This window comes from Echinops telfairi, unplaced genomic scaffold, assembly GCF_000313985.2.
Source record: "Echinops telfairi isolate 266 unplaced genomic scaffold, ASM31398v2 ScPeMD7_5;HRSCAF=22, whole genome shotgun sequence".
Classification (NCBI taxonomy): domain Eukaryota; kingdom Metazoa; phylum Chordata; class Mammalia; order Afrosoricida; family Tenrecidae; genus Echinops; species Echinops telfairi.
The window spans coordinates 23,742,519-23,757,299 of record NW_022103901.1 but is presented as its reverse complement, the minus strand read 5'-3'; the positions used below and the strand labels follow the sequence as shown (position 1 = coordinate 23,757,299).

At 40.3% G+C, this 14,781-nt stretch overlaps 1 protein-coding gene across 1 annotated transcript in view; it reads left to right on the top strand.

Moving 5' to 3' along the window:
• Positions 1-12,819, top strand: part of ANKS4B (ankyrin repeat and sterile alpha motif domain containing 4B) — a 20,143-nt gene extending 7,324 nt beyond the window's left edge. The window contains exon 2 of the mRNA XM_004706075.2: positions 11,276-12,819. Within this exon, the coding sequence (XP_004706132.1) occupies positions 11,276-12,365 (1,090 nt within the window). The 3' untranslated portion in view covers positions 12,366-12,819. The remainder of the gene's footprint in view (positions 1-11,275) is intronic.
• The last annotated feature ends 1,962 nt before the right edge of the window (positions 12,820-14,781 follow it).

Below are 14,781 nucleotides of genomic sequence, written 5' to 3'. Positions count from 1 at the left end.
AATGAGGACCTAATGTCGGGGGGTTAAGTGGAGAGAAAATGTTTTGAGAATGATGTACAAATGCGCTTTACACAATTGATGTGTGTATGGATTGCGATAATAGTTGTATGAGCCCCTGATAAAATGTTTAAGAAAAAAAAGACTTCAAAACAACAACAAAAACAAACAAACAAACAAAAAGAAGTAAGGATGTTGAAACTTGGTGCAGCTTATCAGGAGGGACCAATTCCTGGAGAGGCCATCATGCTGGTGAAAGTAGTGTCAGCCAACATGAGGAAGACTCTCCCTGAGATAGACTCGCACAATGGCTGCAACAATGGGCTCAACTATAGCAATGGTTGTGATGATGGATCAGACTGGGCAGTGTTTTGTTCTGTTGTGCACGGGGTTGCTACGAGCCTGGAGGGTACCTAAGAACAATTACAACACCGTAAACTGTGAGCTTGCGTTAATAATAATGTGTTAACATCAACTAATCACGTGTAACAAAATTTCCAAAGAAATGGTGGATGTTAATAATAAGTAACACAGTATGCAGGAAGGAGGCATTATATGAGAACTCTACTTTCTGTGGTTTATTTTGGGTAAATTTAAAACTTAGCTCTAAAAAATAGTCTATTTTTTTAAAGCCACAGAAAAATTATAGTGAGAGATAGTCAGGGGGATGGTAGGGGTAGAGTGTGTGTGAGAGAATCTATGACATTCAGATCTGAGTTTATTGAATATTTATTACATGCCATGTCCTTCGGAGTCCCTGACTTCAGCTTTAGAGGTTCACACCCACTCAGAAGTACCTCAGATAAAAGACAGTATGAAAATGACAGGGAGGCAACAGCTGACCTCCTCTGGCTCTACAAGGGAGGGGCATCCAAGTCCATACCAACCCAAAGCCAATTGCCACAAGGCATGCCTCCACCCTCCATCCTTCTTTCCTCTCTTCTGATACCAACCATTCCTCCTACTACACGCTCACTTCTCTGCTCAGTTTGATATTTCATTGCAATGAAAACACTGAACTCACAGAGCACATCCTATTATGGGGAGTTCTTAGGGAAGTCTACCACAAGCCAGGATCAGAAAACATGAAGGATACAGTCGTTGGGTCACAGCAGCACACCCCTTGGCCAGCAACCAAGCATTTCTCTTTGGTCCTCAGCCTCTCAGCGATGAGGCCCCTGACCTCTGCCTCTGTGGACCAAGAAGCCCACTCCCTGCTCTGTGTCACAGTTTCAGGATCTTGATGCTGCTCCTTTGCTCTGTCTTCTTGCCTCAGCCTCTGGTCTCTGCCTGGGATGACCTCCGCCACAGCAGGCAGGGGTTTTGAAAGTCTCCAGTGGTAGCTCTTCCTTGATGGTCTTCTGTCTCTCTCTGTTTCTTAAACGGCATCGTCTCTATTAGGGTTTCACACACCTTATTTGCATAGCCCCACCCAATCATTGGTACCATCCTATGGACAATCAAATACGTTATGGGTCATGGTTCTCCAGTTTGGAAGGGTAATGGTTTCATGAGACATCTCAATGAATTGACCCAATAGTGTGTTTAATAATGTGTGTTACTTTCTAGTTTCTTGCTTGCGAGTGGCAATGGAGGAAAAATAATTGGCTTCTATTTTCCTGGAGTATCAGAGAATGAAGGAGAGTCAGAAATAGGAGAACGATATGGAATGTTGGCTTCATCAACTGCTTCCTCTTTTGCCATGAGGCTGGACATTTTTATTAAATTCCATAGTACAGTCTGGATCGAAAGAGGGAAGGCACAGACATAATTTCCAATTCTTATGGGACCCAGAGTTTTTGGAGTCATGGAGGCTGGATAATCTCCCTGAGACAATCTTTAAACCTTAACCCCTGAAGTCTTAAAACCAAACAATCATTTAGAAAACTAGTAATAAAAGCCTGAACATTATATTCTTTAAAAACACAATTTTTACTCTTAAGCTATTGTGAATTAAATGGGGGGTTACATTTCAGATCATTAATTTTACATTCAACAACTTAAGCCACATATCAAATTCCCCAATAGCTTGTCTTACTCCTTAACCCCTTTGGTTTCCCCTCTCGTTTTGTGGCATACTGTCTTCCCCTTCGCCCTATTTAACCTCTGCCTACCCTCTCTAGACTGTTGCTTCATCAATCCTTTCTTGTCCCCCACCCCCCCACAGCCCCTCCAGTCCCCCAGGCCCTGGACCCATAATAGCCATGAAAGTCTGTTTCTTTGAGTATGGAAACCTTTTTCTTGCTATTTCCTTTTTAACAATGGTCTCGTACAATGTTTATCTTTCATAATGGATTACTTTCACTCACTATACTGTTCCCCAGTTTCATTTGTGCAATGAGATGCTTTACAGTTTCATCATCATTCTTTAGTGATGCATAGTATTCCATTGTGTATATGTACCAACGTTTCTTTATCCGTTCTCCCACTGAGGGGCCTTTATGTTGTGTTCCCTTCTTGTTATTGTAAACAGTGCTGCAAGGCACATGGGTGAGTATATGTCTGTTCATGTTATGGCTCTGCCTTCTTTAGGATAGATACTCAGCAGGGGGATTGCTGAGTCATATTGGAATTTCTATGTACAATTATTTGAGGTACAGTCATGCCATTTCCTCCATATTTTTACAGTTCCATCAACAGTGTATAAGGGTTCCATTCTCTCCATGCCCTGTATGAGGTTTGTTGCCTTCTATTTTGTTTTGATTTTTACTTTGTTGTCAGAGATGGTATAAGGTGGTATCTCATAGATGTTTTGATTCACATGTCTTTGATGGCTAATGATTGTGAGCACTTCTTTGTATGTTTATTGGCTTTCTGGATGTCTTCTCTGGTGACCTGCCCATGTCCTATGCTCATTTTCAACTGGATTCTTTGTCTTTTTTTGTTATAGTTTTCTATAGATGTTCGAGATTGGTCCCTTGTCCCATCGGGCATTTCTAATTTTTCTCTCCTGGTCTGTGGCTTCTCTTTTCACTTGATGAATCTGATGAGTTCAAGTGTCTTATTTTTAATAGTCAAACATCTGTTTTGTCTTCTGCTGTGCATTTTTCTTCTTTATGTTTGATAGTATGTCTATACCCTGTATTAAGGCACTTATGTTTGTCTCTACTTTCACATTAATGATTTTTATAGCTCTGAGATTTACATTTAGGTCTTCAATCCATCTTGAGAGTTCTGTTTGTATATGGGGTAAAACATGGAACCTGTTTCATTTTATAGACATAAATCCAATCTTGCCAGAACCATTGGTGAAAGAGACTCACTTTTCCTCATTTAATGTGTTTTGACCCTTTGTCAAAGATCAGTTGTCTGTAGTTGGATGGATTTATTTCTGAGTTCTCCTTTCGGTGCCATTGGCCTACATATCTATTAGTGTACCAGTACTAGACAGTTTTGACTACAGTGGCTGTGTAATGAGTTTTGAAATCGGTAGTGACAGGTCTCCAGTTTTCTTCGTCTTAAGTAGTTATTTGCTTATACTGGGTCTCTTTTTTCTCCATAGAAAGGTGGTAATGTTTTCTCATTCCTCTAAAGCAGTGGTTCTCAACCTTCCTAATGCTGTGACCCTTTAATATGGTTCCTCATGTTGTGGTGACCCCCAATCATAAAATTATTTTCATTGCTACTTCATAACTGTAACTTTGCTACTGTTATGAATTGGGCGACCCCTGTGATAGGGTTGTTCAACTCCCAAAATGGTCACGACCCGCAGGTTGAGAATCACTGTAAGGAATTAAGTTGGGATCTGGGTTGGAATTATGTTATATTTATAGACTAGTTTGGGTAGTATTGACATTTCTATAATATTAAGCCTGCCTATCCATGAACATGGGGGCATTCTTCCAGTTGTGTAGGTTTCTCTTGTTTTATTGTAGTAGTGGTTTGTTCTTTGTGGAAGTGTGTTTCCCAGTTGGGTTTATTCCTAAGTGCTCCATCTTTTGTGTGGCTATTGTGAATGGTATTGTTTTCTTGATTTCCTTTTCAGTGCTCTTCTGGTTAGTATATTGACATCTGATTTTGGTATGTTGAGCTTATTACCTGCCATGTTGCCAAGTCCTTTGATTATTTCCAACAACTTTCTTGTCAAATCATTAGGGTTTTCTCTATAGAGAATCATATCATCTGCAGATAGTTTTACTTCTTCTTTGCCAATTTGCATACCTTTAATTTTTTGGTTGTTGTTTAATAGCTCTGGCTAAGACTGTCAGTACAATGTTGAAAAACTGTTGATAAAGTTCATTTTTGTCTGGCTCTCATTTGCAAGATGAATGCTCTCAGTTTCTCCCTATTGATTGAGAATGTGGCCATTAATTTTGCTTATATAACTTTCATAGTTGTGAGAATGCGTCCTTCCATCTCTATTCTGCTAAGTGTTTCTATCAGGAATGGTTGTTGGATTTTATCAAAAGCCTATTCTGCATCAATTGATATGATCATGAAGTTCTAGCATTTGTTTTATTTATATGGTGGCTTACACTGATTGTTTTTCTTTGTTGAAAAATCCTTACATACCTGGTATGGGTCCCACTTTACCAAAGTATTATTTTTTTGATATATTACTGAATTCTATTGGCCAGAACTTTGAAAATAGTTTATTTCATATAATTCACATATGATACAATTCATAAATTTAATCATATTAAGACGAGTTGTACAATCTTCATCACAATTTTTTCTTTCTTGTACTCATTGTTGTTGCCTCCCCATTTCCTTCCAACCTCCCCTGTCATGCCTTAGAGAATTAATCCAGTTATTGTCTCCATCGATTTATCTATCCTGAATTTAATATACAGAAACACATGCAAAACAAAAAACAAAACCAAATTAAAAGAAAAACAATAAGGACAAAAAACCAGAAAAACCTCAATCAAAAGGAAAGTAAAAGATATTAACTGAAACAACTTTAATGTGGGTCAAAAGGGAGATGAAATGATAAAGGTTTACATTTTAACCTAAATACCTCTGCCATAATCCACTTTATAATCCTCTCTGTCTGATAACAAGCCTGTTCATATCCCTGGACTATGATCAGAGGGGGTTTTATTGGAGGCTTGATCCATATGGGAACTCTGTAAATGTATTTTGGGCTTCCACTGTCATGCATCGCCTTCTTCAAATGAGGTGGTCAGAATTTAAATTCTAATACTGCTCCCTTCTCTGGATTTGGGTTTTATTATTACAATCCTTCGATTACACAAGGCAGTGTGCTTCTTCCATGGAGATTTAACTGATGCCTGGCTTAGAGGGCTAGTTGTTTTAAGCCAAGCCTTTAAGACTCCAGACATTATTCTTTCTGATAGTCAGACACCACCGTATTCTTTTCTATGCTTTGCAGTAGCACCCATATCTTCAGTGATCTCTTCGTGAGCATGCATATCAAGTAGGACCATGTCATAAGAGCTAATCATTCTTAGATTAGGGATACAATTAAGTTTGAGCTCAAAATCCACTCACATATCTGGTTTATATGTGTCTCTGGTTAACTTTATAGACATCCCTATCATTTCATTGGAGAACATTATAAGTCATCCCTATAGGGCATAAGGTAATTCTATTGGTAGTATCTTTAAGTTAGCCAATGATAGATTTTAAAACATTGTTGAGAAAAAGACATTGTACAATTATAGGCTAGATTTTTAGACCATGATACATGAATTGTGGACTTGTACTGATTAAAAACTTATGTGATGGGACACTACATAAACAATGAGGACAGGAGATAGGGCAAAATTTCCAATAACATTCATTCATAAAGGCAACACTATACCTCATAGACTAAGACGTTCATAAAAAAGCAAAGAGAGAATGGAAATTATAAATATCTTGTAGTCTCAAGCTACCAATCATTGTGTACCCTCAAAGCACAAGAGCTGAACCAAAGCCCAATGGCCACCGATTCCATATCCTTGGCATAATAGTCATCTGTTTCTTTTCACACTTGAGCATTTTATCCTTAAATCCACGGAGTATGTCCTTAATCTGCTACAGGTGAGTTTAAGATAAAATCCAGCTTGCTTAATGGGATTTCCATGTCCAAGGCTTCTGGTGTGGCCTATGGAGGCTGTTGTGCACCTCAAAATAACAGAGTATAAAGTCCCAGTCGTCTATAGCACAAGGGTCACCAAGGGCTGGACAGAAACCAGGTCAAAAGTGTCCAATTAGGAGCAGAATACCAGGCTTATTCTCTCTTGGGGTCTATATAAGTAATGGTAAGTGTTTTCCCCAATGACAGGTTGCCCCATCTTGTTTACCTAACAACAGACGTGTAATCACCTTTTCCAATATAGAAATTCACCTCATTCCCTTCGCTCAAATTTCCAGTAAGTTTCGCTAATCACCCTTATAGGAGGAGCTGTGTTAGTCCAGGTAGACTAGAGAAACAACTCCAAGGACACTTATGTGTATAAGAGAGAGTTTAATATAAAGGGTAATTGAACATTAAGAAAGCATCCCAACTCCGTCCAGTGCAAGCCCATAAATCTGATATTAGCCCATATGTCCAATACTTGTCTATAAAGGCCTCTTCAGATTCATGAAACACATGCACTGACACTGAATGCAGGACGACCACAGGCTAGTGGTAGAAAGTCTTTGGATCCAGTGGCGTTGTAAGCATCTCAGCAATGGCAGGGATCTCCACCTGGTTTTTCCAGCACCCAGGGCTGCAGCAGGGTAGGTCCATGTGGCTTCTCCTCAGGGATGTCTCACAGGAAGTAAGACTTGTCAGTAGAGAGTCTCCAAGTGTTGAGAGAAATAGTGTCTACTATCTCCAAGAAGGAATATAGGATTTTCCAGAATTCTCAGGAGAAGACCATGCCCATACAGCGGCCTCGTTGGCTATGATCCAATTGACAGACTAGACTCCACCCCTTCACTCATAATCCTCTCAAGTTGACACCACATTATGTAACTACCTGGTTTTGGTATCAGTGTTATGCCTACATCATAAATGACTTCTGGAGTTGGCTTTCTTTTTTTTATTCTGGAATAGTTTGAGTAGAATTAGTGTGAGGCCTTTTCTGAGTGCCTGGTTTAATTCCCTGGTGAAGTCATCTGGTCCTGGACTGTTCTTGTTTACTTTGATGAACTGATCAGTTTCTTCGTTTGCTATGGTTCTGTTGAGTCTTCTACCTCAGGCTGTGTGAACTTAGTTAGGCATTGTGCTGCTAGAATTTGTCCATTTCATCTAACATTTCAAATCCATTGGAGTATAGTCCTTTACAATATTGTTTTATCATCTTTTAAATTTTCATTTGGTTCAATTATAATGATGATTTTTTCATTTTTTATTCTTGATATTTACTTTTCCTTTGTTAAGTTTGACAGTGGTTTGTCAACTTTGAAAATCCTTTCAAAGTACCAACTTCTGGTCTTGTTCATTTTTACTATTGTTTTTCTGTTTTCCTATTCTTTTATTTCTGCTCATATATATATATATATATATATACATATACATATATATATATTTTTTTTTCTTATAGCAAGTAAAGACTTACTTTGTTGCTCTTGTTCTAATTGTTGCAAATGCTGGGATAAAGTACTGTTTCCATTACACCTTTTTTAAATGTGCAAGCTTATTGCTATAAATTGCCCTTTGAGCACAGCTTTGTTATATATGGTAGTATTTTTGTTCTCATATATGTTTCAAGGAATTTTAAAATGTCATTATTTACTCAATTACCAAGTAGTTTTTAAGCAGGTTGTTGTTCAGTATTTGTATATTTGGTCCCCACCCTCTCTGAGCTTTTAGTTGTTGATTTCTAATTATATAGTATTGTGCTCTGAAAAGATGGTTTGTAATGTCTTGATATTTTAAAATGTGTTAAGGTTTACTCTGTGGCCATGTGCACTGGGAAAGAAAGCATACTGTGCTGTTGTTGGGTGGAGTCTCCTGTATATGTCGAGGAGGTCTAGTTGGTTCATTGTATTGTTATTCTTCAAGATTAGAACCTAGAGATTTGCCTTCGAGCTCATGGATTCGACTTTCCATTGCTTTAATTCTTCTGCTTTGCTCTTTTAAAGTATTGTTGAATTCTATTATCTTACTATTAAGCTACTGGATTTCTATTTTGTTGTTATTGTTGTAAAATTTCTAATTTTCCTATAGCTCTCTTGATCCTTTTCTCCATCTACCGAGAGTATCTGAACATTATTCTTCTGAATTCTTTTTCCAATGCCTTTTATTCTTTAGTAAATTCCTTTGCCTCTATGTACTGATTACATGTTTGTACCTATCTTTTGCTTGTTCAGATGGGCTGAGCTTGCCTGCTGTCTCCTTTACATGTTGTAGCTGTTAGGGGTTGGAGGGTAGCTGAGTCATGTGGGGACATTTGACTGACAAGTGGTACAGGAAAGGAATGATAGAAAACACAGAACAAGAAGCAAATAAATAAACAAACAAAGTAGTGCTGTTTGGGTAGGCTGTCCCTTCAGTTCCAGAGAACAGTGGGGGACATGCAGCTGGCGTTCCTTTTGTGTGCTATTCCAGTGTGCTCTCCTACCTAGCAGGTAAAATGAGCTGTGGGGAGTTTGTCCTTGGCATCCTTTTCCTGTAGCTGTGCTAATTTAGGAAGGAGAAAGGGGCTTTGTTGTTGTCGTCCTTAGCTGCAAGCCCTAGGCAGTAGTGGCATTGCAGTAAGGAGTGGGTTGGTGCTGCCATAATGGCCAGCCACACAGGGTCAGTGAGGAATAAAAGTTGCAAAAGAGAGAGAGAGAGAGAGAGAAGAGAGAAGAGAGAGAGAGAGAGAGAATAGAAAAGTAAAATGTCCCACATGAATCTTGTAGTCCCAGTTCACCTGCTAGCTTGTGGGCTTCTACCTCCTTAGAGTTCTTGAGTCCCCTGAGGAAACAGTGTTAGTTCTACCCCTGCTCCACACTCCTTCCAGGCAAAGTGGATCCATCCACCCCCCCTTCTTTTGTCTGCACCCACAGCCTCTGTGGTGTGGAGAATATTGGTATTTGAATATAGCCATTTCAGTTCACTTAGCTATTATCTTGTCTTTCAAGATTCTGATTTTTCTTCCGTGTTTGCTAGGTTCCTGGATTGGGTTTCTAACATAGTTCTTGCTTTGTGAAGCTGAAAGAATTCACGCAGCAGAAGCACTTTTGTAATCCAAGTGAGTCTTTATGGAAGAAAGGGAAAGTTTCGGGTATTACAGTCTCGGAAAGATACATGCTATTTCTGGAAAGTGTGCCAGGCTGCTGGAAGGCCTGCTAGGGTTTGCAACTGGGTGCAAAAAACCACGTGGAAAGAATACAGGAACAGAGAGCTAGCGACCAATGAATGCCTGCAAAACTGGGGAATGCCCAGGATAAGAGGAAGTGCGCCCACAGGCCCTGAGGGGGCAGGTGCATGCGCACTGCGCACTCAGGAAGCCCTCTGCTTACAGCATGCTCCTGAGCTACAGCAGAGTAAAAAAGGCACTGACGGTGGGTCACGAGCGGGTACCAAGAGCAGGTGCCAAAAGGCATTCCTGGCTGTGCGCCTGGCTCTTATTCTGTCCCACCCTGCTGGCTGGGGGAAGTGTGGGTGAGGGCATTGGCCATTCCTACTGGCTGAGTCTAGGCCCACCTGTTTGATGTCATGTGGCTGGGCCTAGTCTGTGTGCACAGGTAGACTTCCCACCTGGGCTCAGGGGGCTGGTGTCTGAGGATGCTCAGCTTGGATCTTTCCCATAGGTGTCTTAGTGTGCCCAGTCTCTTTCCAACCAGGGTATTGGGGCCCAATGCAGGCACTGGGGAGACAACCCCCTTTGTCCCTAATCTAGCGACCTAATACGTGGATAGTATCTGTGTTTGTTGTAGAGAGATTTTTTCTGTGCATGAGTCGAGGCAGCCATCTTGACCCCCATTATACACTTTTATGAACTATTTATGAAACCAAATTGAAAACTGCACCTTGAAAGATTACACGTGAAATTTAGGGTCAGTGAGTTTACGTTAGTGGTGGAAGAATAGCTCAGAAAAGTTGGCTGAGAACAGTTATACAATTTGAAGCATGTAATTAACGTCATTGAATTTTCATGTAAGAGATGTTGAATTGGTGTATGTTTTGCTCTACATATTCTAAGCAAAAACAACAACTTAAAACTTCTTTTAAAGAAGCAATGAATAAACTCAAGCTTTTGAGCCTGAAGTATTGGCAGAAATAGGAAATCCTGTAGGCGAATATCTTTTTAAAGATGAAATAAGTTTAGTTTGGGCATATGGAGTTTGAGGAACACTTGATATATTTAGGTGGAATTGTTTGGAAGCTAGTTGAAAACTTTAGAGATATGATATTGGAATAAACAATGTAATTATGATAACCAAAGTAAAGTACTATAAAATATAGGAAAAAAGGAGGGTAAAGTTTGGAAGCAACAGGAGTAATGAATATATACTGTTGTTCAGAACAACCTAAGTGGAATTAGTTTAGAAAATAAATGGTTCCTAGGTTAAGAGAAAGAAAACTCTAATGGAGAACAATTTTCATCTGGCGGATTTGCCACAAGATGGAATTGACCTGAGACCACCGGCGTTTCATGCCAAGTAGTTTCTAAAGCTGATGTGCACCCTGCCCTACTTAATTGGCATAAATCCCTATGAATAGATAGCCATTTTATCCTCAATTCACAAATGAGGTAACAGTCCTGGAAAGTTAAGCTTGAGACCTCAAAGCTGGTGAAGCAGAAAAGCTGAGATATGTTCATTTAAGGCATATTGGGTGGAAGACAATCCGACTGGGGGCAGCCTTGCCCACAGTGGGCTGCTTGTGTACCCTTGGACAAATCCATTAAGCTGAGCTCCCTGAGCCTTATTTTACCTTTCTGCTAATTAGTCTTACTTTTCATTTCTCAGAGGAAGTTTGTAAAAGTGTTGTGTGTGTATGGGTTTCTTTGGGGGTAGAGAAGGGCTAGGGGGAGCATGCATCATAGCTGAGAAACAAGAGGACATCAGAGTTCCCCTGGAGAGGTTATAAATCGGATTCATCAAAATCCAGGACAAGGATTGGGCCACCTTAACTAGTTCAGTGCTTCTAGACATAGAACATGAGAATTTGTCGATCTTATTAGACTAAAGATTCTGATCCAGTAAATTTGGCGGAGGAGGTGGGAGACAAGTCAGAAGTGATGCTGCAGTCGTGGATTTTTGGAGGGGGGGCAGGGGAGGAGGCCTCAGAATCTGAATCTCTAACAAACTGGCATGCACATGTATTTGGCTTTGTTCTTTATTTTGGAGATCTCGTGTGCAGAGGGAAAACATTAACACACTTTTTTGTTTCCATTTTCTCTTCTAGTGGGGATCCTGATAGATGTGACATCTGGGGGAATACTCCTCTACACTACGCTGCCTCCAATGGCTATGCCCACTGTGTCTCATTCCTGGTCAACTTCGGGGCTAACATCTTTGCCCTTGACAATGATTTTCAGTCTCCACTGGATGCTGCTGCCAGTAGGGAACAATATCAATGTGTTGCTCTCTTGGATAAGGCTGCCACTACCCAGAACATCATGAACCCCAAGAAAGTGACCAGGTTGAAGGAGCAGGCACAGAAGAACGCCAGGAGGCAGATTAAAGAGTGTGGGAGGCTTCAGGAGAAGCATCAAAATAAGATGGCCCGTACATACAGCAAGGAGGACTCTGGGACACTTTCTTCTTCGAAGGGTACCTTCTCTAAGTCATCCTTTTCACATGCTTCTGCTTCCAGTACCTTTGGATCATGGTCAAAGGGCATTAAAGATACTTTCCATTTAAAGTTCAAGAAGAACAAAGATACAGCAGAGCAGGTAGGCAACGAGAGCAGAAGTGGGCAGAGAAACGTGATGGAAGTGTTTGCAGAGGAGGAGGAAGACTCCTTCCCGGAGGACTTCAAAGATCAGCTCCAGTTGTCAGCAAAGGAAGACAACCATGGACAACAAGAATCCATTCTCAACCGTCCAGGTCTAGGGAGTATAGTTTTTAGAAGGAACAGAATACTGAGCCCCGAAGAAATCTTAGACAGGAAGAGGGAGTCGGGGCTTCAAATGCCCAGTGAATTGTTTCAGAGACAAGAAACAGCAGAGGCTGGCCAAACTGAGGCTGATGAAGAGGGAGAGGAAAGTGGCCATGACGATGACCTGCCTTGGGATAAAGACGAAGTGGAGTGGGAGGAAGATGTGGCTGCTGCTACTCCCCTGGAAGTGTTCTTGCAGTCCCACCACCTGGAAGAATTCCTTCCTGTATTCATGAGAGAGCAGATTGATCTAGAAGCTCTGTTGCTTTGCTCAGATGAGGACCTTCAGAGCATCCAAATGCAGCTGGGTCCCAGGAAGAAAGTTCTTAGTGCCATCAACAGAAGGAAGCAGGTGATCCAGCATCCTGGGCAGCTGCTTGACACCAGCCTCTGATGGAGAGTGTCGGCCCAACAGAGGAAAGCCTCCAACAGTGAGGTGATGGTATAGCCCGTTGGAATTACTGAACGCTTCCTTTGGACCCAAACCCCTCTGGAAAGTTTCTAGGTTGTTAGAGTTGCCTGTGTAAGAAAGAAACTCGAGTCTACACTGGCCACACCCCGTGTTCATCCAAGTAGACCACCAATGAGAAACTCAGAGAGACTTGGGAACAAGAAAGTGGTGTCTCTGTTCAATAATCTTTTTCTTATTTTTTGAATGATAGTGAGCAAAGACATGCTTTTGCCCCTCCATTCTGGACTTAATTGATTACTATATTCTTTTATCATACTACTCAACTGATTAATTTTGATTGTCACAGTCTGGGGCTTCTAACCCCCTTCTGTTCTTAGTTCTGTGTTTGCCTGTTGGTGATTAAAGTTCTTCTATCGGCATAGCTCGACGTCCAGTTTAAATGCATCTGTTTATCTGTTTATGAGTAGTACAGATGAGTCTATACTATCCTACTTGAGAACAGAGACAGATTGAAGATGTAGGGAATTAAGAGAGAAAGAAAACATAGGAAGTGAAGGAAGAAGGTGGGGACAAAAGGAGACAGGAAAAATGTGGCCTATTTTATGAGTTTTCTAAGGATAAGCATCTTCTGAAACTTACAAAAGGAAAAAACCCAACTATGTTTTCTGTAGAGAATATTACATTGCAAACGTTTTCATGTTCATTGTGTACATATTTTTTATTTACTGTTGAATATTTGAATGCATACACGCATACACACGTGTGTGCCTGCACAAGCACACACATATATGCAACCTTGACACTGACTTTAAATAATCACAAGATCTTTTTTTTTCACAGTTTACTGAGATATAATTCATGTACCCTACAATTCAATGATTTGAATTTGAATGTTTTTAATTGTGTTATCACCACCACATTCCATTGGAGAACATTTCCTTCATTATTTGTACTTATTGTTATCAGTTTCTCATTTTCCCCTATCTCCCTTGTCATAACCCTAAGAAACTATTACTATAGTTACCGTCTTTATAGATTTACTTATTATGGATTTCATATAAAGAAAATCATAGCCCCCTTCCCAAACATTACAAAATAAAACTGAAAAACTTCAAGCAAAAAATAATAAATACTAGAATAAATTCAAAATGGGTCAAAAGGAAAACACATGTTAAGATCTTAAAATTTAAGTTACCTATCCAAAAAAGGAAAAACTCACTGCGATGGAGTTGGTGCCGACTACTTTAATTCATGTTCTAGTGCCAAGGGAATGCACTGGAAGCTTCATTCCCGTGAGATCTCTGCAAGTGGATTTGGGGCCTTTACTGTCATCCACAACCTTCTGTAAACTGGGTGCTTGGAATTTAAGCCCTAATACAATTCCTTCTTCTGATCTGTGATTTTATTATTTCAAATCCTTGGAACACACAGGCTGAAGTGCTGCTTCCGTGTGGGCTTAGCTGACCTCTCTCACACGGATGCTAGTTTTAAGACACACTTTTAAGCTGCAAGATGCTATTTTGTTCTGATAGCTGCGGACTATCTGATTTCATCTTCACACTGTTATAACGCCCATATCTTCAGTGATTCCTTCATGAAGGTGAGTAGTGAGCAGGGCTGTTTCATAAGAATGAACTGTTTTTAGGTGAGGGCTTATGGTTAAGTGTGACTGCTGACATTGAATTTCAATGTCCTAAAATTGCTGTTGGAACCCTGTTGAATAATTAAACATCATCGAATTTTTACAGCTAGACTTTTAGACTTGCGTCAAATGGAATTGACCATCAAATATGTATATAATATAGAAACAGTTGTATAAGCGTGGGGAGGATAGAGATGCTGAAGTCTGGTGTACACCTCCTGATCAGAATAGTCAGGCCCTGACCTACTAGATACGCTCTTTGAAGACCAGGCATTTTCTCTTTTGGTCACTGGTGTATCCCTTATACCTAGTCCCAGCCTGACACATAGCAAGTGCTCAACAAATACTGTTGAACTGGATTAGATACCTGGGCTGGAAGGAGGAGGCAGATTACATCTAAGTCTAAGTGGTGCGGTGGATAGAGCATTGGATTACCAATCACAGGGTTGGTGGTTCATTGACGGCAGCAGTGAGTTTTGGTTTTGTCCTGAGTCAGAATCAACTCAATGGTAATGGGTTGGTTGAACTTTAGGAACCTGAGTAATCACTCAGTAATGCACGTGGCATCTGAGGGTGTCTCCAAGAATAGCTTTGAATTGCAAATTTTGGTCTCATTGCACAAATTTACTTTGTGCCTACTGCAAATTGAGAAAGTCACCTGTCAGGTTAGAAGAAAGTGTCTACACATATGACTCTCACACGTTTTAGTACACACTTCTCCATGAGTGTCTCAGCAAGCACTGTGATGCAGTTCTG